This window comes from Crotalus tigris, unplaced genomic scaffold, assembly GCF_016545835.1.
Source record: "Crotalus tigris isolate CLP2741 ecotype Arizona unplaced genomic scaffold, ASM1654583v1 scf7180000024508.2633422, whole genome shotgun sequence".
In the NCBI taxonomy this organism is placed as follows: domain Eukaryota; kingdom Metazoa; phylum Chordata; class Lepidosauria; order Squamata; family Viperidae; genus Crotalus; species Crotalus tigris.
In genome coordinates, this window is record NW_024100680.1 from 1,768,434 (window position 1) to 1,795,561 (window position 27,128).

Sequence of the window (27,128 nt, forward strand, 5' to 3'; positions counted from 1 at the left end):
AATTCCAAGAAACCAGCATTTGTTTCTGACAAATGCCCCTCTCCACAACGTCTCCTTAAGACTTAGTCTCCAGATGTACCTTGTGGAGAGGGGCGGGCAGTCTCCTACAGAGCAGTTGGCCTGCCTGCATTGTTCCCTCCTTCTCTCCACTCTCCGTGCTCTAAGATCAGGAGGGGGTGGCCCTTTTTCATTGCCTGAGCTCTGTGTCTCTTGTTCATCCTGTACCAATCCTGAAAGGTCCTGGTGCTCCAGAATTTTTGAAATATGTGGTGCAATGGTTCTGAGATAACATCTGCCAGAACTCTGGGATGTAGTCTGCCGGGTCCTGGTGATTTATATTCTTCAAGGTTGGATAGGTCTTCTCTTACATTTTCTTTCTTATTTTAATTTTTGTTTCTAATTTGTCTTTTGCAGTGGTTTTTTTTGGTATGTTAGGCTATGGTTTCTTTTTGTGTGAAGACTGATGCAAAGTATGAGTTAAGCAGTTCTGCTTTCTCCCTGTTGTCTGTTATTTCCTTGCTATCTTTTCTCTTTAGTGGGCCTACAGTTTCCTTGACTTTTTTCTTGTTGTTAATATATTGGAAGAAACTTTTTTTTTATTATCCTTGATTTCTGTTGCAAGTCTTTGTTCGTTCTGAGCCTTCATCTTTGCATGTTCTGGCTGTCTGCTGATAATCAGCCTTAGTTATGTGCCTCTCTTTCCATTTTTTGTATTTGTCCTTTTTGTCTTTCAGTTTGTCAGAGAAATCTTTGTGCAGCCATGCTGGTTTCTTCTTTATCTATATTATTCTATCATTGTAAACCAGTTTTCCCTCACCATTTTTATACACAGCTTCAAATACTGGTTGTTTTGTTCTTTAAACCTCTCAGTTGTTTCTACTGCAAGAACTCATCAAATCTTTCCTGCTATATTTTTTTAGGCTTTCTCTTTTCTATCAACCTAATAACTTGTTCTTCACTAGTTTTTTTTTAATTTTCCTTTTGCATTTTCTCTATAAAACAATATGATGTGCATGTATTTATTTTATTAGGTTTTGTACTTAAGTTTATATATAATTAGCACCCAAACACTCTTGACTCCATCTGTTCTTGTTACATCATAGACACTACAAAGTACCCCATGATCCACCTGTGTATATAATTTTAGCATCTATTATAGTTCTAAACATATCACCTTTGAACTTACATTATGAGTATAGTTTTTATGTATTTTGTTTAACTTTCATTTTCAACTACTTCCAGGGTTATTCCTTTCTGAGCTGTTCAGAGTTGTTCTTCAGCTCTTCTTGATTAAGATTATCTAAAGTCACTAGTGTGGCCTCATCTGACTATTAAGGATGGAAAGTTGATGTTTCTTCCAAGGATCTAGTGTATTTAATCTTTGGTGGTGGTGGTGATGATGATGATGTCTTAGTTGCTGCTGATGCTTTTTTTCCTTCTGCTTGGCTCTCTGACACTCAATTCTCTGTCACTGGCTCTCTTATAACTGGTACATCTATGTCACTCAGGCCTGAATTATTTTTGACATTTGGTTTCTTCTTAGTAGATACTACACACTCCTAAGATTCCTGGTCTCTTAATGACTTCTATAGATTGGTTATGCCAGTAAGGTAGCCATCAACAGGCTGCTGCAGATTGTGCGAGTGAATGGATAAGTAAGATCTAGTAGGGCCTTTTTATTGTTCCATTCGGGCTTTCAACATCTCCTTTCCAACCCACAAACAAATTGGCATCCCAGTTCAGCCTCTTGTCAACAATATATATTTACAGCACTTTGTTGTCTCTGTTCATGTGACCCACTCATTCACACCAACTCTTCTCCTCTGTTGTTGCCCAGAGGACTTGGGACTTCTTGCTCCTTTCATTATATCTAATTTCTTGGTCCTTCTTTCTTATAATTTCTTCGCAACTGATCTTTTCATTTCTTTTTTGCCCTTCCTTAGTTGTTTTCTCTTCTTCAGCATTCCACATTTCTTCTTTTCTTCACACCCACATATTTTCTTTAAGTGGACTCCTGTTTAAAAGGTCAACACAATGCATAAGGGATAGGTAGGGCCTTAAAACGAAATCAGAGAGGGAGGAGCATGTGTGTTCTTTTGGTTTTGTCTCCTTCCTTTCACAACTAGCAGTTGCACATGTTAAAAGTTCCCTCATTTTATTACTACATTGTTAGTAGATGCTTACCAAGGAACACAAATTTAATGTAGTTTTTTTCACTATTTACATATAATTTATTTTTTGGCTATCAAACATAATTACTTTGATCAGAGATACAGTAATTTTCAAATACATCCTGCTTTTATCATATAGTTATCTATAGTTCAGTTTCTTAGCCACCAACAGATTATTTGTTATAAATGTACATATTGCATTTGCATTTATGCCCCAAATGACAACTTTAATGCCACCATAATCATTTGCTGTTCATTTATTCTTAACTATATAAAGAAATGAAAGTAATTTTTTGCTCAGTTTGTTAATGTTGAGTTCACTAATGCTTATTGTTTATTCTTGTGAATTCTTTAGTCACATTACAATTACAATGATTACATACTGTTCCTATTGCATATACACATACAAAATATGAAGTACAAGATATTTTCTCTAAATAAACAAATTTATTGAAGCAAAATTCTGATCTGGCCATGCCCTGCCCAGCACAGAGTTTCATTACAGTTTCTAGAATTTGCTCATTGTTACCTCTTACATTTTCTTAATCAGAATTCTGATAATTATATAAAATGAGCTTCAAAAAAGAGTTGGATCAATGAATGAAACTCATGAAGTTCAACTGCTATTAGTCTGGATGGCAGCATGATTGTCTTTGGAGAGCATATTCTGAGAGACTAGTGGGCTTCCTTGTCCACTAGTGGGTTTCCTTGTCCACTGTAAAAACAGACTGATGAACTGATGAACCAGGAGTTTGATACAGCAGGACACTGCTTATTTTTTTTATGTTCCTGCTATTTTTGTCAAATGTCAATCCTAATGCTTCATTCTCTCACAGGCTACACCTCCCACCCTTTTGAATTTGGAATAACTATTAATATGCCAGATGGTGATAATTTTCTACAGACATACCAGTTCACAAGCAAATCAGTTCTATATGACAACATTTCTCCAGTTGTATCATTTACCTCCCAGCCTTACAATTTTTCAACATTCTTACAATATCTTCCTTTTGATCAGATTTTTTTTCCCTCCTGGACAATAACATTGGTCTAAACATTTTACATTTTAATCTAAAATATTATTTTCAACAAATTATTTCACCATATTTAGTTTCTAATTCCAGTAAATTTGCAGTCAGATTGTTGTTAGTCTTCATCCAGTTGCAAAACATTTTTTTAATCTTAAATGTTATTTTCTGTTTTTGACTATAGTGCTTTCAACTATTTTTTATCATCCTCATTTTTAGCAGAAATTATTCTTTTACTTGCTTTTTCTATTCTCTCATAGTCTTCTTCACTTCAACTTTCCATTTAACATCCTTCCCAATAACATAATGCTATTTGTTGGTGGAACTCAGAAACATAATATTTTCAAACTGTTCCAAGCAACTCCTACATTATTTCTTATCACTACTTTTCATTTGTTCAGTTGGGAGTCACATTATTTTTTTATAAAGGACTTACACTTTTTTCTTGCAGACATTGTACTTTCACTTATTTTTTACTATTTTTCCTTTACTTCCCCTCTCAACTACTGTTGTCAATACCAAAACATAATATATCCCATATTTAGAACTTCGTATCATTCTTACACCCTTCACTTATCCTGTATTTCATTGAAAACAATAACAAAATCATGTCTTAAGAGTCACATTCATTCTAATTCAGCTCAACCTATGAAATGATCAACTCTAGAAAGACTATAATATTAATAAATTGCCAAACATATAACAAACAGCTATGAAATACCCTGCTTATTTAAGCAGTTGCTTTGAATTTTTACCATGTTTCTTCTCTATATACTGCATTTTGTTTTCATAAAAATAGGGTTCCCCCCCCAAACTACAGTATGGATCGTAACATTGCAATGTATCTATTTTCCCATTTTCACTGCATTTTTTTCTCAAAAATTAAAAAAAGTTGTACTTTGATCATTGAGACTAGAATAAGATCTTGAAAACTAATTCTGAATTCTATCTTATTTATTAATTAAGAATGAACATATTCTTTTTCACATATGCTGCAGGTTAAGTATATTTTCAGTCTTCTTTTTTGTGTTCCCTTGCCATTTGACCATAAGAATAGATTTAGGGTATTCATTTTTATGAGATTCATGTTGTTTGCTCTTTTAATGGCATTCTCTGATTCAAATGTTTTAAATTTCTTATGGCAGCTATGTTAATTTTAGAGAAAATGGAGCATTTTTTTCACATCAACTGAAGAGTTAAAATTTTATGTGTTAGCTTTTGTTGAAGATTATTTCAAAAGGTAGCCAAAAATACTAGTAGTAAAGCAATATGAACACCTGTTTCTGATGGTGAGAATAAACCATCAAGTAAATCAAAACAATTACATACAACATAATTTTAAATTAGACTTTGTAAAAACAAATAATATTTGATTATTGGGGGAGGTGCTGCTAGTTGTAATATACAGGGCTTTTCTTGTCATAGTACGCCCAGAACGGAGTTCTGGCATCTTTTTTGGATGGAACCTTGTAGGGTAGGCAAGGCGGGTTGTATAACATGTGTGAGTTCCAGCACCTTTTTTTAAAGAAAAAAAGCACTGGTAATATATATTATTATTTATCCATCACTCTAATTCACATAATTATTAATAAATTTTAGCCCAACATATTTTACTGCCTAAAGAGAAATATGACAAGTTTCTACTTCTCCTTTAAACTAATGTATCCAAAGCTATCCAGCTTAGTTTTTATTCAAGTTAAATCAGGTTTATTTTGACTTCTGATATAAAATTGTCCAAACTATTCTTTTTGTAGGCAACAGTGGTAATAAAATCCATCAGCAATAAATAGAATGATTAACAATTCAGAATCTAATTTTCATCATACAGTTCAATGTACAGAAACATTTCTCCATCTCTAATTAGCATAAATAGTTAATAGTTTCCTTCATAACTTTATCTGTTCCTAATTCTACAGCACACTTATCTGAACCAATATTTAATTTGCTGGTATTATAATAGGGCTGTGCAATTTAGTTGACTATCTGTTCAACTTTTGAAAGCTACAAAGTGACCACAACTTAAGTCATATAGAGCTTAAATATATCCCTTGTCCTTCTGGTATGGGTATGGAAACACTGTGAATCCCTGAAGAGTTACAATTGTTCCACAGCAGATTGAGAATTATATGAAAAGGGCTAACATAAGATCTTTCTGTTTGTTGCATTTGTCTCTGTATTAATAGCATTCTCTCTTCCGAGTCCTTGGTAGTCCTTTGTATTCTCTGAGCTTGGTTGTTTTCTTGCAGATATTTCACTACCCAAACTAGGTAAACAACAGCCATGCACTGCACAATACATTGATGATATTAGTTTGGATAATGAATCATGTGCAAAAAACCAACCAAGCTCAGACAGCACCAAGGACTCCTCATTTCACTCCTGAGCTGAAACATTCTCCTTTGTTAATATTAATTTGGTATAAGAACAAATTTGCTACTGAGAAAGCAGCAAATATTTTGAAAAAGGAGCTTTCAGGTACTAACTGGGATGGGTAGGGATGGAACAGATATATTTCGATTTTTCAGGAAAAAATAGAAAGAAAAAAATGGCTAATGGTCCCATCTGGGCGTGGAGAATTATAGCATTAATACAAAGAACAAAAAAAAAAAAAGATAATGTTGATAAGCAGAGTCTGTCCTGATTAGTTAACAGTTGTTTATTATAAAGCAAATATACAATTCCAAACAATACCTTTCACCTCTTTGTCATTTTTGAACCATCTAATATCTGCAGCTGGCTTACTACCAGATGTTTTGCAAGTAAGTTCCATCCAATCTCCTTCCATAATTGGTGAAATAAATCCACTAATCTGAGGAGTCTCTGGAACACCTAACAAAAGATAAACAAATGAATTACAGTTTTGCTAATGGCTTGTTTAAGATTTTTTTTTCAAACAGTGGGAAAAGTACAATGGTAGTAATGATCAAGAAAATTGCTTTAGTAATAAAGTGTGTATTAACACAGTAGGGAATGAATAATAAATACATTCTTTTATACATCAATTATAGGTTTATCACATAACTTATCGTCCAAATCAAATACAGAGATGAACTTTGAAAATATATAGAAGTGAAAAGGAGACTTTCTTTTTAGTTTTGAACCAATTATTGAATTTCAGGATTTAAGCAGTTCATGCTGTGAAGACAACAAACATATTAATTAAAACACTTTTTCAGTGAAATAACTGTTTGAACACAAACTGTCAAGATAATGGGCATCACATTTTAAACAATGTAATATTTGATAAAAGAGCCATTGATTAATATAAAATTATATTTATTCCAATTAATCAGTTAATATTAAACAGAATAAACTTCACCATATCACTTAGTCTTTTCTTTAGACCACAGTGTGTTTTTTGATTAATCCAAATCTCCATAATTTATATAATTTATCCTGTGTAAATTATAGATTTCTGGAAATCAATTCACTCTATGAAATTGAACTCAGAGTAAAGTTGGAGGTCTGAACCTTTGTGTATTAAGTAGACAGTGAAACAATTGACAAGAAGTTCAGAAACCTTTACATTTAAAAATAGGGGGCTTCCTGTGGCGCTGCGCTGTGCCGATAGCAGCTACTTTATAGCTGTCCGTCTGAGTTAGTGTAAAAACTGCGGAGACAGCAGACATCAGCTGTCCCGCAGTTTGGAAACTTCTTTCCCGGGCAAAGGGAAAGAGGTGAGTTTTTTTTTCCCTTGGATAGTGGTAGAGCCTCCAACCTCAGAGATTTTTTTGGGGGGGGTTTGAAGGGTGAGCTCCCACAGAGTCCGAGGCATTCTCCACTTCTCAGACGTCTTTGTCCCTTTTGTTTTGGGACAAAGCAAGACGCCGCTTCCACATCCACAATTAAAGTGAACTGGTGAGTTGATTTTGAAGCGGACAGAGCTGATCAGGGGAATTTATATGTTAATTTTGAACTTTAACTCTGGAGAAGAACAATCTTTTCCTTTTCTTTATTTTAAGGGAAAGTAAAATGGCGGTGAGAGGTTTCTCCTTCTCATGTGCATGAAAGGAAAGTGAGGAAAGGACTTTCACTTTTTCATTATTATTTTTTTTTGTTATAAAGTTTTAGTAACTTTTGGGATTTTGGGTGTTTGCATGAGAAGGATATTATTCTTTTCTTCTCTTTATAAATAGAAGAGGGGTTTTCTTTTCCTTCTTCTTTTTGTTTTTTTTTTCTGGTCTTTTGGATTTTTTAAGAAGGAGAAAAACTTTTTAAAATGGCTTCGAAGCGTCAAGCGATCTCTGCTTGACGCTTCGAAGCCTAAAGTGGCTTCTTCTCCGGCAATACTCACAGCTCAACAACCTAAACCTAGATCAGCACCACCCTCTCCACCTGTACCACCACTTACGGTAAAAGATATTCAAGATGTTATGGGTAATGTGGTGTGTCAAATTAGAGAAGAAGTGAAGGAGCTTTTAGAAGAGAGAAATAAAATTATGAGGGAGGATATAGTACAAGCTCTGCAAGACTTGCGTCTGTTGTTGAAAAGCTGAGGATGTTGCAGATAAAGTGAATTTATTGGAAGATTGTGTGGAAAGTGTGGAAAAAACAGTAGAGAATTCACAGGATGAAATTGTTATGTCTCAGTATAGAGAAATGGAGTTCGCTTTAAGAATCAGAGGCTTGAGGGAAAATATGCAAGAAAATATGAGGGAGGTGGTGGCAAATGATATTGCTGGGATATTGGAGAGGGATCCAGAGGAGATATTGAGAGAAATAGAAAAAATATTCAGAGTCAACTCGTGGATTGCAAAGCAGAGAACTTTACCAAGAGATGTGGTGATTTACTTTGGAAAAAGCTCTTTACGTAATGAAATTATACAAGCATTTTACAATAAGAGATTTCAGATTGCTGCTCAGGATGTTATAATTTTAAAGGAGATTCCATCAAAAATTTTAAGAAGAAGAAAGAAATAAAAGAATTTACACAAGAATCTGTTTCTGAGCCTGTGGGAGGAGCAAGACCTAAGAGATCTTCGATGATTCGATCTTCGATGGCAGATCTTCAAGCAGTCTTCTCCAGGCTGGCAGCTGGAGGAGATGGCAAAGCTCCTGACCTGGAATGTTAACGGCCTCAATTCTCCACAGAAAAGGAAGAAAATATTTCATTATTTGAAGCAATATAATAATGATATTGTTTGTTTGCAGGAAACTCATATTATTTTAAAGGATCAAAAATATTAGATTAATGCTCGATTGGGTTCACATTTTGTATCTTCTGCTCCTGGAAAAAAAGGGGGTATTGTTATTTATGTTAAGAAAAGTTTGTCAGCTAAATTAATAGATTCTGATTCTCAAGGAAGATATGTTATGATTGAAGTGGGATTGTATGGTAAGAAATTGCTTATAGTGGGTTTATATGCTCCTAATCAACAACAAAAACAGTTTTATAAGTTTTTACATCAAAAATTGATTTCATTGGATTATAGATCTGTTATTTTGATGGGGGATTGGAATGGAGTGTTGGATACACATAAAGACAAGAAAGGACTTTCTACTTTCTTCAAGCAAGCTAAATTACCTAAGGCTTTTTTTTTATTTGAAAGGTGACTTGGAATTGAGAGACATTTGGCGGGAACGTAATACGGAAGAGAGAGATTTTACGTTTTTTTCTGATAGGCACCAATCGTTCTCAAGAATTGATTTTTTTTTGACTACTACGGACTTATATTCTAGTATTAAAAATGTAAAAATCTTCCCAAGGACATTGACTGATCATAGTCCTGTTTGGTTGGAGTTAATTGCTGAGAAGGAGGAGAGAAAATTGTGGAGGTTGAATGAAAATTTATTAGATATGAGGTGAATGTACAGAAACTTAGAGAATATTTAAAGGAATTTTTTACTTTAAATATGTCTAAGGGAACTTCAATGGCTATGGTACGGGATGCCAGTAAGGCTTATATGCGTGGGGTTTTGATTCAAATGAATAAGGTTTATAGGCAAAAACAAATGCAAAAACGTAAGGAATTGGAGGATGAGATTAAAATAAAAGAAAAAACATTAATTTTGAATCTGTTGGATAAGAATGTAAAGGCTTCTATAAATTTGCTTAAAACACAATTTAATATGTTAATGGCTGATCAGGTTGCAACTAATTTATGTTATATGAAACATAATACATTTTGTAATGCAAATAAGCCGGGTAGGTGGTTGGCTTATCAATTAAGGAAGAAACAGAGGTCGAGAATTATAGATAAAATAAATTATAATGGTAAAGTGGTTTTTCAGAAAGAATTGATTAAAAAATCTTTTTTAGATTTTTATACAAAATTATATATGGGTCAGAAGGTACAGAGTTCGGATATAGATAAATATTTACAAGATGCTCATTTTCTGAAATTAACAAATGATCAAAGAGATGAGATTAATGGATTGATTACTTCACAGGAAATTATTATGGCAATTAAACAACTAAAAGTTGGCAAAGCACCTGGTACTGATGGATTGACATCAATTTATTATAAAACTTTAAGTGAGGAGATGATAGAGCCCTTGAAAGAATTTTTTAATAGTATATTAATGGGTTTAGACACACCTCCATCTTGGAGAAGGGCTTTTATTTCCTTGATTCCAAAAGAGGATCAAGATCTTACTTTACCTAAAAGTTATAGACCTATATCTCTTTTGAATATAGACTACAAAATTTTTTCAAAAAATTTAGCAAATAGACTTATGATTGTATTGAATCAAGTGATACATACTGATCAAACAGGGTTTATAACTGGGAGATATATGAAGAATAATGTTTGACAAATTATTAATTTAATAGAATATTTGGACAAAAATAATCAGATTCCTGCAGGTTTGATTTTTTTAGATGCTGAGAAAGCCTTTGGTCAGTTAAATTGGCAATTTATGTTAAGATTGGTTGAAGAGATGAATTTTGGGGATAAAATTTTGCAAGCTCTTAGAGGTATTTATCAAAAACAATCGGTGCAACTTATAATTAATGGAGGTTTATCTGAGGGTTTTCAAATTGGAAAGGGTACAAGACAGGGATGTCCATTGTCCCCTTTGTTGTTTGTTTTAACATTAGAAATTTTGTTGATTAAAATTCATGTATCATCTAAAATGAAGGGAATAATGATTAACAACAAAGATTACAAATTAAGAGCTTTTGCTGATGATTTGGTTGTTACTTTGTCTCAACCAACCTATTCGGTATTGGAGTTGTTATAGATTATAAATCAGTATGGGCAAGTTTCTGGTTTTAAAGTTAATAATAATAAGACTAAAATATTACCTAAAAATATGTCTAATTCGGATAAGGAGATTTTAGTGAATTTGACAGGTTTTGAAATTGTAAAAAAGGTAAAATATTTGGGAGTTTATATAACTGTTTCTAATGTAAAATTGTATAAAAATAATTATGAAATGTTATGGCTTAAAATGCAGAAGGATTTGAATGATTGGAAAAAATTGCAATTATCTTTGTTAGGGAGAATTGCTGCAGTTAAAATGAATGTTCTGCCAAAATTTCTTTTCTTGTTTCAAATGATACCCTTTTAAAGAAAGAGATAAATTTAGAAGAATGGCAGAAGGGTATTAATAGATTCATTTGGGCTGGGAAAAAACCAAGAGTTAAGCTTAAAATTATACAAGATGTTCGAGAGAGAGGTGGACTCAAGCTGCCGAATTTTAACATTGATTAGTGATTGGGTTAACTTAACAAATTCAAATATATTTTCTTTGGAGGGATGGCTTGTGTATTTAATTTATAATAAAAAGGTGGATAGGGTTTTTAAGTCCCATGTTTTAAGAATTGCTTTATTGTGTGTCTGGAAGAAATATTATAGATTAAATTTCAGAATACCGTTGTGGGGTATTCCTGGACATGCAATAGAGGGGGTAAGGAAAGGAGTGAAAATGGATAGGATTTCTTACAAACAATTGCTTAAGTGGGAAGGGAATAATTGGCAATTAAAATCTATGGGGGAATTAATGCAAGAAAATATTATTTATTCTTGGTTCCAGTATTAGAAAGATGGAGTATAGATCAAAAAGTGGGTTTTGCTATGGAAGATGTGAATTTGATGAAACAAATTAAAGATCAAAGTAGAAATCATATAAAAAGAGTTTATAATGCTTTAGTGGAATTGGATTCAGAAACAGAATTAGTTAAAGATTGTATGGTTAAATGGGCTCAGAATTTTGAAGAGCTGATTTTATTAGATACATGGGAGATAATTTGGGTGAGGAATGTTAAATTTATTCAAGCTCAAAATTTATGAGAAAATTTTTATAAAATGTTTTACAGGTGGCACCTTGATCCACAAAAGTTGTCTTGTATGTATCCGAATGTACAGCCCAAATGTTGGAGATGTGGTTGTCTGGACGCAACGTATTATCATACTGGTGGTCATGCAGAAATGTAAAGGCTTTTTGGATTAAGATTTGGTGGAACATTCAGAAGATTTTTAATAGAAGGATAAAATTTACACCACAATTATTTTTGTTAGGTATTATTGTAGACTGTGATGGTAAAGAGATTACCTTAATTTTAAATTTTATTATGGTGGGCAAGGTTGCTGATTGGGCAATATTGGAAGAAGGATTCCTTTCTATCATTTATTCTATAAATAAGTTTCTTATTTATCAGAAATGGCAAAAAATTCGGCTTATCTGAAAGACCATTCACAAGAGAGATATATCTCGGTGTGAAAAAGATGGGTAAATTTTGTACAGAATAAATATGGGATCAGGAAGTATTATTTAGCTTTTGAATAATCTATAGTTTAAAATGGGTATGGTTGGATTTGTAGTTTCTATGTATTGGAGTTAAAGTACTTTAAATTTTTTGGATATATGTATAGTGGATTGATGTTCATTTAATTTGTATGGGTTTTTTGTTTCTTTAACCCTGTATTCAGCTCTGGGAAGGAGGGGGGAGGGTTATGGGGTGGGAGGGGGGATATTTTATTGTAAAAAGTTTATAAAATTTTTAATAAAAAAATAGATTAGTTGCTGGTCTTGGTGAAGGAATGGGTACATCAAGCAGAGTCCAGCAGTTTCCATTTTCTTCACTTTGTCAATAATTACAATTATAATCAAATCCATCCCTTGCCTTCTTCCAATTGCATTCTAAGCATCTCTTGATTAGTTCAACACCCTTAATTTTTCTGTAAACCATAGGAAGTGTTGGGAATGATAGACTGAGAGAAATTGCATAGGCATGATTCTATCCAGTGTCTTGGTCCATATTCCAGGCAGTGATTAAGGATTCAGTATGACTATGAAGCAGAGCCTCAGATAGGAAAAAAATATTCTTACTGACCTCTCTAAAATATTTCATATGATTGGATGGAACTCAGATGAGAAGGAAAAGAAGAATGAAGTACAAAGGGAAGTTAGACAGTAGGATGGAAACCTTACTGATGATTTGTCCTTATAAATGAATCAGTTATTTTTGGTCCATGCCATTTTTACATATTGTACCTTTCATAACTGCACTTATCCTATGTCATCAATTAAATTATAGTTTAAAAGAAATCAACATCAAAATTTGCATTTAAATAATATTTAAAACATTATAATCATTTTATTCATTGTCTATTCACTGAAAGATGAAGGCCTCTTTCACATTTTTCCAACCTATATGGTCCTCAACTTTCTTTTGCCTATTGGGCCCTTAATACTTACTGAAGTTGTTGATATATCTTGTGTTAGATGTCTTTCATGGATGCTTTTTATCAAGTGGGATCCATTCTATGACTGCCTTGGTCCACCAGCCATCAGTTCTTCTTGCTATGTGACTAGCCCATTTCCATTTTTTTTACTGTCTTGATGATACTTTTATTTGTTCTCTAATCCATGTGCAGGTCTTTTTATCTTGTCTTGTAATGCCGAGCACGTAACCTTCTATGGCTCTTTGCACCACTCATAGCTTTTGTTTTGATTGTGAGGTTAATGTTCATATTTCATCGCTATATGTTAGAGCAGGTAGCACACACTGATCGAAAACTTTTCTCTTCAGGCATTGGGGGAGATTGTTCTTGAAAATTATGCTTAGCTTGCTGAATGCCTGCCAACTACATTTAACACATCATTCAATTTCCTTTATTGTATCACCTTCCATTGAGATCCATAGGCCAAGGTATATACAGTGGTCTACTACATCTAGTTCTTTTCCAGATATAAACATTTTTCTTTCTTTAGTGAATTTATTAAACATAACCTGGCTCTTTTTCATGTTTATTTTTAAGCCAAATGGTTCTTCTGCTTCGTGCAGCTTTGTATGTGTCTTTGTAGCTCTTCTGGGTCTTGTGAGACAAGAGCAACGTCATCTGCAAATCTTAAGTGATTTAATTAGGTGCCATTGATTTTTATTTCATCTTTTGCCCAGTCTAGCTTGCTATATACTTCTTCAAAGCAGGCTGAGAAAATGATAGCTGTCATATACTTTGTTCTATGTTTATTTCCACTATTAATTTAAAACATACTTCCTTTAAATAATGAATTACTCATATTCTCTTTACCTCTTGATTTTCCCTAAAAATATCCACATTGCATCATTTCCAGAATATAAAATAGTTTGCTATTCTAGATTTAATTTTTTAAATGTCTACCCATATCAACAGCTAAAAAATGAAATATAAATTGTAAATAAATAAATACAAATAAATATAAATTGGAAATAAGTAAATAAAAGATGAAAAATAGTTTTAGTGGTTCTGAGTTAAAGAAGCAAAATTAATACAGCAGCTTGCAAAGGAAAGAGAAGTCAACAGAGCTGAAGAAGCAGACTTAATAACAATATAAAATGGTACTGATTTTTTATTTTTCATAGAACTGCTGGGAAACTGTTAGAGAAAATTCCCTCAATATGTGGAAATGACTGTAAATTTCTGTTTTGCATGACATATAGATATTGTCTCATTCCAAGATACTAGCATTATATATTCTAATGTTATTCTTTTAAAGAAAATCAATTGTCTAGATATTCATCATTCGTTAAATGAGCCAACCATTTTTCTATTAAGTTGGTCCTTACGAATTCTTCATTTTAAATATAGTCAGCTCCATACATCATATTTCATCATTTATCATCATCAATTCTATATTCAAAAGCCAGCTGTTGCAGATTATGGCCAACAGCTCCCACTGAAAGATCAGACTTAAGTAAGTATACTGAATCATGTGAAGCTATTGCCTATTGACTTTCATTTAAACATAGGGCAGATTATGTGTTATTGTTATAGCAAATAATGTTAGACATCTGCTTCAACAGTTTTCTAACCAAGACTTAGAATCTGCTAGTTACTTATTCTGGACTATTTCTTTTCAAGTTTCTTATTTTTCTAGTAAATCTGGCAGCAATTTTGCAAATGTATTTCTTGTTGAAAAATTAAATGGCTAGTGTGAAGCAGAAGAATGAAAATCAGTTCCATTAAGAGAGAGAGAAAGGGAAAAATACTTTATATGGGCTGAATAAAGAAGAGCATAACATATAGCAGAAGGAAGCTCATAAAAATGAAGGGCTAAAATGGAAAGAAATAGAAAACAGAATGATTTAATGATTAATATGAGTGGAAAGTTAAATAGGATAGATTTGAAAGGAACAGAAATCTTAGTCATGCCTCTTTCAGATATAAAACATGTAATATACAGTCCAGTGGACGTTATGATAATAATTCAATTACAAACAAGATCAGATTATACCATAATTACCAATTATTAAAAATTTAAATAAACATTAAAATATGCAGTTGAGTACAACACTATGACTACCATAGCATAAATCCTGTTATTCAATGGGATTTATTTCTGAATAAATATATATTTCTGATTAAATATACTAAATGAAAGTCAGGTGGTTAAGCCAGATGGTTAAGGTATAAAGTTTGAAACTGAGAGATGGTGAATTCTATTCCAATATTAGGCACAAAGCTAGCTGAGTGACCTTGAGCCATTCACTCTCTCTCAGTTCTAGGAAGGAGCAAATGGCAAACCACTTTTGAAATTTTGCCAAGAAAACTGTATGGACTTGTTCAGGCAGTTGCCAGGAGTCAACACTAACTCAAAGATGCAAAAACAACAAAGTACATACTAAATATTATTATATACTGTAAATCTAATCAGGGAAATGAAATACTTTCTACAATCTTTTTATCTTTTCAACTAGGTGAATATATTGAAGTTTTTGGAATTCTGAGATTCATACATTTTTATTATTAAAGGGTGGATATTACTTGACACTCACAATATACTCATAAATGATTATAATAAAGATGAGAGCCATGCAAATGTTGCACTTAACAATGTTGCACTTAATATTAACATGTAATAATCTGAAATAAAGTAAGATATTATTCAAATACATACATTTCTAAGCCATTTCAATACTTAAATTATTAATTACAGTTATAAATTAATACCAAATATAAAATGAGTTGCTACATAGCTCCTTTAATATTATTATAGATACTTTCTAGAAATGTAGTATGTTACATGGAATTTAAAAACCTGATTTTGTTAACAAAAATACTTCTTTAGATTAAAAATCAACTTGTATTTGTCTTTATCCCAGATACTCTGTTTTGAGATGTTCTCCCTCCCTTTTAACATTAAACTGGTAAAATAGTCTCAGTGGAACTAGCAGAAGCACATATTTCATATCCTAGGCACAAAAGCAATTCTCTGGCTGGATTAAGTTTAATATTACTAGCACACAGAACATTTTACATCAGCCTTATTAAATTCAACTCTCACCTTACTATAGAGAAAGATTTTTTAAAAAGTACAAAATTGGAAAATGGACAAATAAGAAAAGGCAAAGGAAATGTGCCAAATTTTGCCAGTGATGCTCTCAGAACAAGATATCTTTATGAACAATAATAGCTTACATAAAAGTTGCCATATACATAAATCTTCTCAGTGCCACAATCCCATACAATGTATGAACATCAAAGGGAGAGGTCCCTACAGTTGATTTTCCATTTCATATAAAGCTATAACTCTCACTCTGGAGAAGTATGCACATAGACACATACACATAAGTACATACAAAGAAAGCAATTACCTAGAAAAGTAGTCCATAAGAAAGTTTAATATTTTATGGGGTAGGAGGAAGACTAGGGAGAAAGGATGGGTGATGAGGGAGGAGGAGGAGGAGGAGGGGGGGGAGAGATGTTCAACACTGTCTGAATATACAACGAAGTTACCAAAATGGAGTCCGGACTGGACTTACCATCAACAAGGGGGAAATAGTGAAAACTAAAGGAATAAATGTGCTCTATGGAAATAACTTCAAGAGTCAGTATGAAGATGATCACTACAAATACCTGAGGCTGACAATATCAAGCATGCTGAAGTCAAGAAGAAGGTTAGTAGTGAATACTGTATATCATGAGAAATGAAAAAGATCTCAACATTCAAACTCAATGGTAGAAAGACAGTTAACAGCTGCAAAAATTCAGTTATTAGATATATAGCAGACTGACTTAAACTGAACAAAAAGCCCTATATAGAAAGACCAGAAAAGGAAAAGGAATCACATCCATTCAGTGATGTTGAAAGACTCTATGAAGAAGCATAGGAAGGCATGGAATGTTGCAAGTACACAAGACAACTGAAGAATTAAAAAGGGCAATATCTGAAGGACAGTGAGGGAGATGGACTGAAGCTAGTACACCATGAAAGCTTAGTGAGTACCAAAGAGACCAACTGATGTTTAAGAAAAGCCAAATGAAAAATAGAAAAGATCATGGCCAATACATTAAAAAACACTACTAGTACATAAAGCATATAAAAATGAGACCTGACAAAGGCTAAGAGAAAGAGGCAGAGAGACTAATTCTGATTTCAGAAAATCAAACATTAAGAATAAATGCATATAAAGCCAGAACTGAGAAGACCACAACCAATAACAAATACCATCTCTGCTAAGAAGTTGAAGAAACAGTAAAATGCCTAGTTAGAATTGGTTGTAATTGTTATATTCAAAATGAACAGTATTTAATATTTATTTGTTATGTATATGTAGGAATGTGGGTCTGTACATATGTTGTATATAGTATGTTTAGGTGTGTGTCATGTATGTGTTTCACTTTGAGAGTGGGCAACTAAATTTCATTTTTGATGTGTGCCGTTGTGCCCACAGTAAAAAAATGACAATAAAGGTTATCTTATCTTATCTTATCTTAGCTGCTGCAAGAAGATTGCACAGACTGACTACAAATAACAGCATGGCAAAGTAGCAACAATGGTGTGTTAGCAAATCTTCAAGAAATATCATTTGCTTCAAGAATTGAAGAATTGGGGCAGGGGAAATAATAGAAAGTGAATATGTTAAACTTCTGAAGTGAATTGAAACAGAAAAGTATCTGAACATAACAATCCAAACTTAACCATTGTTGATAAGAAAGACAAAGAATACCCGAAGTACCTGGAGTCAGCAGAAGAGAAGAAAAAGAACTGGAGAAATGCACAAAATATGAAAATCTGCAAATAGAGTGACTTGGGCAAAAGGAAGCAAATATAGTACCAATGGTAATAGGCTTCTTGGATACAATACTAAAGCAAGTGGAGCTCCACCTGAACACTATCAGCATTGACAAAATCATCATTAGTGAATTGGAAAAGGTAGATTACTGGAACAGCTTATATCCTGAAATAAAAATCCTTATATCCTTTAATACAGACATGTCAAACTCGCAATGTCATGTGACGTCGTGTGATGTATTGGAGCTTTTTTCCCCTTGCCTGCAATGGGGTGGGCTTGGTTTCCTGGTGACGCATCTGGCCCATGGGCCGGCAGTTTGACAGTCCTGCTTTAATGCAATCAAACAACAGCATCTACCTATTCCAGAATCTTGGGAAGTACTGTACTCAATAGATGAACAAAATGCCAAATCAAGTTTAAACATCTGGCTGACTCTATCATCAACAATAATTTATTAAATTTATATTCTGCTGCAGTCACAGAGACTCTGGGTGGTTTACAAATCAAACATTAAAAAACAGAGAAAAATAGTAAAAATGGCAAAGATCAGAAATCTAAATAGGAAAATGATCCACAAAATTATCCTTCATTAAGATGGCATTTTTTTCTTTGACATCCTAATATATAACATTTGGAGAAGAACAACAATAAATAGACATTCTAGATTTGAGATTCATGAATATTTATGTCTCAAATACTTTAAAAAATACCACAGTATTATTACTTGCTTTTTAATAACTATATAAGCTTTGTGAAAAACAGCAGACTATTTAAAGCAGACATATCAAATTCGTGACATCACGTGATGTCACGCAATGTATCGGAGCTTTTTCGCCATTGCTGGAAATGGGGTGGGCATGGTTTCCCAATGACGCGTCTGGCCCATTGGCCGGCAGTTTGACACTCCTGATTTAAAGAATCAACTATCCCCATAGAAATATTCAGAAAAAAATGACATAGTGGAATATAGCAAATGTATATATGTAAGTTCTTTTATCATTTGATTCAGGCACCAATGAATCTTACTGCCTTCTGGGGAAAAAAAGCTTTTTAGAAATTGTGCATATACCTAAAAATAACTCTTGCTTCTTCGTGTTATATAATGTACTACGGCTTTGACAAACATTCAGAAGTGAGCACATCTGTCAAGTTCTATTTTGTTCAGTTTCTCATTATATAACCTTACAATTAATATTACACAGCAGTTAATTTTGTTACATGGTCATGCTCATTTCTATTAATAGATGAATATTTGTAGAAATTTCACTTTAATGTATATATAATTTTTCTAATATACAAAATACTTATCAGTCAGTTAATTTAAATAGTTTGTTTTCCAATGCAGTATATATTTTTCTATAGATATAATCTACCATGTTCAAATTGGAATAAATACAAATTTCAGAATGTAATGTCCAAATGTACAAAGTGTGAATTGACTAAATTTTTATTCAAATATAAAAAAAATACATTTTATCTTATATCTTGGAACATTGCTGAGATATCCATAGAGTTAGCATACTCTTTCAAATTACTGTCAGAACTCTTATGGGGTGGCAACAGTCTATCAGGATGTTTATTTTCTCATATTAGGTGAAACTATTTTTCAGTTTAGTTCAATATTACAGGTTTTGACTAGTAGCAACATTATACTTTATTTAGGGAAAATATTTACATGAAGCTATGAATCTTGCTATAATAATAATAACAACAACAAAAATAACAATAATTTTATAATAATAAAAAATAAACTTCAATCTTGTAAATTTAGTTCAATTTTTGCCTTCCATGTGAATTTTTTTCAAACTGCCATCATCCCTGTTTTGTGAGCAGAGATTTTCTTCATGTCTTCATGTCATTTAGAAATTTACTTTCTGTATTGTCTAGTAACCAGGAATGTATATGCAGCACTCATAAAACTATTATTTAATGCTACAAAAATTCAATAATGGACATAATGAATTTTGATACATAGAGCTAATATAAATGTAAATTGGGATGCAATTTCCTTCCTTCCTTCCTTCCTTCCTTCCTTCCTTCCTTCCTTCCTTCCTTCCTTCCTTCCTTCCTTCCTTCCTTCACATTCAATACTACCCATTACACTCCTAACATATTAGCATTTGTATTTGGTATGGATTTTAGCACAATACTTCCTCTCTCCTCTCAACTTATACACCCTCTCTTCACCTTTGACTTTTTACACTTGAATAAACTGAATGATTCAGTTCATGATTTTTAGTAACCATAATTTACCAAGTTCAACCTAGATAAACTGTAATTAATTTCAATTATTAACAGTGGAAACAAGCCAACTTTGAACCACATTTTATGAAATTGATGTGCTATATTTTATCACCTTTAATCACAGTTTGCTTATTAGGAGATAAATTGAACTAATTGAACTAGAACAAAATAGACAATTTCCACTCTTGTCATGACTGGAACAAAAGATGAAAGGAGAGAAGTTGTATAGGTCAAAGGATAAATGAGGCTTCTTCTTGGGACTGAGTGCTACATTGATCTACAGCTATTTTCAGCTGAAGGTTTTATGAAGTTTTAGTAAACACTGAATATTCTTTTCCAACTTACATTATTTTCAGTATGACATGCTTACCTAGAACAGTGAGAAAAGCCTTGGATGTCTTGACAGGCATAGTAAATAAAGAACAGGTATATTGCCCTTCATCTGACAATGAAACATCAGTGACTCTAATGGTCAATTCATGCCATGAAGCTCGAAGCAGTTCAATCCTATTGTCCCTCAAGGCTGTAAACAAAAAATATAGAAATATTTATATATATTTATATATATATTCATTAATAAATGTAGTAAATTCTACATTCTGTTTGACAGTTTTAACTTGGAGCTAGAAGACTATCCTATGAACAGTATAGTTTAACCTAAAAAAATAAATATTAACAGATACAGCATGCCATTCATATGCACAAATGATAGTTTGACAAATGCATTAATGTTCTAAAAGGTGCAAACAAAAAGAAAAAAACAAGTTTCACTTTTGTAAATACTCTTTTTGCAAGGCAGTACATTGTTAAAATCAAAGCAAAATCATTGTGAGGAGAGATATAAAATAGAAAGCTAATGTTCATTCCATTTTATATGTTATAGCTTTTTTTAAATATATGTATTTAAAGTGCTTGCTGTTTATAATAAGAATAACCTGGCATTTTTTTGCAAAATAGAAAAGTCTTGCAGTCTCTTCGAGAGGAGCAACTGTATGAAGCACTTGCAGATGATCTCAAGTCTTTTCTTTGTCTAGAGAGGAATTGGTCTACTCACCAGCTCTTTATTTCACTTTATCACATTATTTCAGTGCAGCCATCTCCAGTTTGCTATTTCTTCCCTGGATGTCAGACTTTCATATATATAGGTAGTCCTCAACTTACAATCATTTCTTTAGTGACCGTTTGAAGTTACCATTTGAAGTAAATCCTCCATGGTCACATGGTCAAAATTCAGGCCCTTGACAACTTGCATATATTTATGACAGTTCCAGTATCCTGAGTTCATGTAGTCACCTTTTGTGATCTTCTGACAACAAACGTGTTACTAATTTAACAACTGCAGTGATTCACTTGCCAACTGTGGCAAGAAAAGTCATAAAATGGAGCAAAACTCAATTAACAATTGCCTTGATTAGCAACAAAACTTTGGGGTTCAACTGTGATGATAAGTCAAGAACTACTTGTATTTTTCAAGTAGAAACCTTTACCATAGATCTCTGCCAAAAATACGTTAATAGTATTTTGAATGCTACATATTCTACCTCCTTATCTATTCAAGCTTATATAAACAAATCCTTTCCTTCTCCCCTAAAAAGGTGTATATCATTTTAAATAGTAAAATTAAAAATGAATGAAACAAAAATCATTAAAACTGCAAATCCAGCTGTAAAAATCTCTTAAATACAAAACTCATCAATGGACACACAAAGTAAATGAATAATTAAATAAAGTGTTCATTATGGTCATAGACCAACATAAATGAGTAAGCACACTTAATTCTTTGAAATTTATCAAGAAAACACAATGAAAGTTAACCAAAATTATCAATAAAAACAAAGGATGAACCTAATGTTAAAAAAACAGCATGAAAAATCATAGCAGAAAAGATTGCTCAGTACAATTTATTTATGCAGAGAGTGGTGAGGATGGCCGAAAGGATCATTGGCAGCTCCCTCCCTCCCATCCAGGACATAGCACAGAAGCGTTGCTTGAGCAGGGTCCATAAGATCATCTAGGATACTACATATCCTCTTCACAACCTGTTTTCCTTGTTACCTTCTGGGAGGAGGCTTCGTGGTATCCGTAGCAGAACATCCAGAACATCCATAGTTTCATTCCATACAGCATTAACCTTGTGAACCCTCAAGCTTCCTCCTTCCGTTATATATTCAAGTTGGACCGTATTTAATATTTATTTGTTATGTATATGTAGGGCTGTGAGTCTATGCATATGTTGTGCATAGTATGTTTAGGTGCTGTGTCATGTATGTGTTTCACTTTGAGAGTGGGCAACTAAATTTTATTTTTGATGTGTGCCGTTGTGTCCACAGTAAAAAAAAATGACAATAAAGGTTATCTTATCTTAACATCGATTATGCTGATTGCATTTATAACCCACTTTTTGTCCTGGAATCATTCTACAATGTATGTAGGATATAACCAAAATTTATTTCTACACTAATAATGAGGGAGTTTGTAGCGAAAGTGAGTGATAGTTTCCAACTCACTCCTAAGTTGTTCCAAGATGAGAGTCTCAGTGAGCATTCTAATGCAGACCTACTTGGCAAGAGTCCAATAACTTAACTACTATGTTGTACTTAATTCTTGGTCTTCAATTATATGAATTGTGTCTGTGAGAGTGTAAAATATATGTAAATATGTAAATATTTCCAAAGCTGCAATGTGTAGGAATCTGAACAAAGCACCTTTTTTTAAAAAAAGGCTGATTTTTGCAAGTTTCACAGAACATCTGCAAAAACTGTTTCTGTCTCTTTACATGAATGTTCATGTACAGACAATACTTCCACAAGAACCACTAATGAAGTGAATATGCAGTTACTGTGCAAACATGAAAACAGCTTCTGAAGTATGCGTGTGATTTTGTAATAACCTGGATGCTTTAACAAAATTGCAAATTGCTCCTTCATATACTTTTCACAACACAATAGAGTTCCATAATATCAGTTTTACTGACTAGATAATCCTTTCAGTTTACTATACCAACATGTGGTGCCTTGTAATGCATTAAGAATGAACATTTCTTTTAGAGAATATAAATTTTATTTGCTGACTATGTTGCCTAAAGAGAATCATGATTTTTATAAAATAGTCTGAAATGAACTAGGTACTTCCAAAATATCAAACAGATTGGAGATTTAATCAGTAAGTGTTAATCTAACAGTGTCAGTTAAGAATGCATACATTCTCTTTTATGCCTTGCTATTGATAAAGGAGTAGAAAAGAGAAATGAAGAAAATGTTAAGGAAAATAAAGAATGGAATGAATTCTAGGATGAATTATAATTACTGTATTTCCACTTTCTTTCAACTGTAGATTGATATCTTGCAGTGTGTTGGCCACTGCATCATACTCCAATTTCTGGAATACTTGGTTAGAACTGATTCCTCTTCTGTTGCTTACAGTATTTCTGTGGATGTTCTATCAATTCTGGGAATCTTCTGATTTAGTACTGACAGGAGTGCTTATCTACATTTATCCTGTGGTACTAGATATTTTTCATCTTTGTTTAATATCTGAATCAGTTACTATTTGCCAGTTGTGGCCCTTCAGTGTATCAATTCAGGGTTGGAACCACCATCTCAATTTTTCAGATCTTTTCGAAGACTTTACAAAAATGCCAGTGAACAGATTTAGGATGAACCATGTAAATGAAGACTCAACCCATCTAGGCCAAAAGTATTTAAAAAGATTAAACCATGACAACTGGACCAAAGTTTATTAAAACTGAGACATTTCATTACTTATCCAAGTAACTTCTTCAGTCAAAATGAAAAATTTGGATAGGCAGAGAGTTAGTGAGTTGTTGGAATGAACCAGCCACATTGACTGCAGGGAATTTCTCCCCAAAATGAAAAGCAACATGTAAATGAAGACTCAATTATTCAGGCCACAAGTATTTAAAAAGTTTAATTCATAGCAACTGAACGAAGTTTATTAGTCTCAGTTTTAATAAACGTTCACCATATTGCCATGATTTAACCTTTTTAGATATTTAGGATGGACCATTTTTTCAATGGCAAGTAATAACTTAGAATGAAAAAACACAAGAAAGGAAATGAGTTTTTATTAGGAATACATAGGCAGTTGTTATAATTTTACTATTGTAGTTACAGTTGCTTAACAATCTCTATGAAAACAAGCACCATTTTATTTAAGCTGCAACCTTTTGTTGTGTTTCATCAAATTTAAAACAGCAAAATTATTTTGGTCAGAACAGTACAGTAAATAAATCCACAAAAACAAGGCACAAAATTTCAGAAAATGAACATCAGTCTAGATAGTAATGTTATAGCAATTTGAAATAACCAAACAACAATAACAAAATGTCCCAATCAGGTATGTATTTAAGCAGAGCACTAGCAACATTTTGATCACTTAATAGCTTGAATCAAAGGTAGAGATTTTAAGTTTTAAAAAAGAATATTTAGTTTTTAATCATGTGCATGTAACAGAATTATAGAACTATAATTTTAGAAATGTATTGTTTCCATGACAAAAGTACCATTCAATAATAACAAAAAATGTTCACAATTATCTTGGATTTTTTTTTAATCTCAGCAATATATTTTAGTTATGTTTGGGAGGGTATGCACTTATGTGCGTACTGGAAAGTTTGTTAATAATCTAATGAATTCATTGCAAATCACTCTACCAGCTATTGTAGGTCTAGATTGTGTACACCTTATCTAAAACAATTTTATAAAATTAATATTTGTAGTATCTATCTGGAATTAACAAATATAATAAATATTGTAGTAGTTTGAAGATAGGTTCGGTAAGTAAATAAGAAGGTGGATAGATAGATAGACAAAATCTTTAAAGACAAACAGCATCCCAAAGCAAACTTGACAGACTTGACTGATGACATAATACCCTCTTCTTTTTATGGTGGTGACATAAATGCCAAAGGACACAAAACTGTCAGTCTTGTTGTTTATTTTCTATCTTAGACTAATAAAAGAATGTGTGTGATTGACAGGAGGCAGACATCGGCATGGTCTCAGGCACACAGTGTGCACTTATGTTTGAAAAAAGATATTGATGGTTTCAGGGTTGTGTTATTTATTATTGGATTTTCCAATCCTAACTTTGCTTTCCTTTTTCAAAAACTTTTAGAGACAACTTTATTGATTTTAAAAAATCCTGTAATAATCACAGCTTATTAACAATAATGGTGTCTGAGCAATACAGTGATAATCTGACAAGTTTGCTATAATATTTGTTTTTTTTCTTTTAGTTCCCTTGACTTCTAAAGAATTGCTTTAGTGAGATGGGCATAGAAGTTGAATAAACAAAGAAACAAGAAACTGCTTTTACCATTATGCAGTCACTATGACTAAGTTAAAATACAATCATATAATACCTTCATAAAGTTTCATATATCTTTGAGCCAAGAGGCTTATGGAGTTGGGCAGCCTTCTAAATCAAATAAATGGATGGATGGGTGGATCAGAATAAATGTGCATTGAAAAAAAAATCCATATAGTTGTCAGCTTACCTGGTCAAACTATGCTTCTGTGAATCCCTGAGTAAACAAAATCTGACAACCTTAATATGGCCCAAAGTTACGCCCACCATTTTTCATAAATTTGAATGCCAATGAATTACTTATGTATAGTTGTTAACAAATTCAAAATAAGAAAAATTTGGATATCCTTCTAGTCAGTACTTTGTAATATTTCTTTGACATGCATTTTCAATGAAGAAATTGAAGGTGAAAATAGATTTGACATTTAAGCAATATAATAAAATGTATGCATTCTAACCTGCAGATAGATGACATATTTAATTTTGTAGCATGTGTCAGCTTTGGCTTACTCAAACACATTCAGCTAGGTTAAATAAACTATTATATATAACAATACTTTCAAAAAATGAAATACTAGAAGCGTTTTTGTAAAATAAAAGTTTTACATATATTGCAAGTTATAAAGTTGGAATTCTCAGAAGAAATTTATATATGTAGTAAGGTACAAACTAACATTACTGACAAAAATACTCTTAAACCTTTTTTAAGAAAATAAATATTACCTGTATGGAACAAGAGTTAATTTATTTTAGTTGATGATTTTTTTCTCACATAATTTATAAGCCAGTTTTACTCATGTACATGAAGAACAGCAGAAACAAATTTGGTCTGTTGCCAGAATTTGAATCCGTAAGTGCTAAATAATTTCCAGTGAATATGGAGGTCTATGTACAGTATATGTCCATATAACTGACTGTATGGTGGACTGCTCATATATCAATAAGTGTGTATGTACATGTATACACACAGACACACACACACACATATTGATATATGAGCAGTTCACCTTACATTCAATTATCAACACTCAAAATCTGACTTATCCTTACTCTACATTGATCATATATTCAAATTGTGATCTGAACAAGTAATCAGATTGTATGATCTGTCATTATATTTACTAAACCCCATCTTGAACAGATGTGAGATCATCTCAAACATTATACTGAACATATTTTTAAAGCTGTGTTTACCAAAATAGCACGTAACTGAGAACTGCAAACTATCAAAATCATATGACTTTTTAAGTGGTATTTTAAATCCTATCTCCAGGCAAACTCCATTTAATTAGAAATAAAGGCAGCAAGAGACACAGTCTTACTTGAAATGTGAGTCACTGTCAGACATTCACTTATTCTCTCCCTCTCCTTTTGAGAATGTTTAACTCCAGAAAGAAAATTCCCTGGCTGTGAAATGAGAATATTTGCTTTATGCCCAAGGGTACCACACAATTTAATTGACTAATGCCTTTTTGCATAGGCGAGATTAAGTGCTGAATCTGTAAAAGATGCTGAAATGGAATGACATGAAAACGTATGAAGTAGTCAGGTTTCAGATATATATGTTAGGCAGATGCAGAGAAGTAACCCAAATTCAATAATGTTCTTTTGGAATACTGGAATTGTGCTAAATGCATTAGTTCCTCTTGCTGTATGGATTTGCATTTTTAGAAATGAATTAAAACTATTGAAAAGGTGTACATGAATCATGCATGGTGTCAGCACTAATTATTTTAAAGATTTCATATCTTTTCCAGTTTTTAGCTGTATGATATGCATGAAAATAAAACCAGACTTCCCTGAAGGAAATCAATAAAGTGATACCAAAAAATCAAATGAGCATAGTCTGAAAACACACACACACACAAACACACACACACACACAGAGAGAGAGAGAGAGAGAGAGAGAGAGAG

At 32.6% G+C, this 27,128-nt stretch overlaps 1 protein-coding gene across 4 annotated transcripts in view; it reads right to left on the bottom strand.

Moving 5' to 3' along the window:
* CADM2 (cell adhesion molecule 2) overlaps positions 1 to 27,128 on the bottom strand; it is a 404,147-nt gene that overhangs the window by 86,299 nt on the left and 290,720 nt on the right. For all 4 annotated transcript variants that reach the window (XM_039333778.1, XM_039333779.1, XM_039333777.1 and 1 more), the window contains 2 exons: positions 20,257 to 20,409; positions 5,891 to 6,028 (listed from right to left, as the gene is read on the bottom strand). In XM_039333778.1, coding sequence (XP_039189712.1) covers positions 5,891 to 6,028; positions 20,257 to 20,409 — 291 coding nt within the window. The remainder of the gene's footprint in view (positions 1 to 5,890; positions 6,029 to 20,256; positions 20,410 to 27,128) is intronic.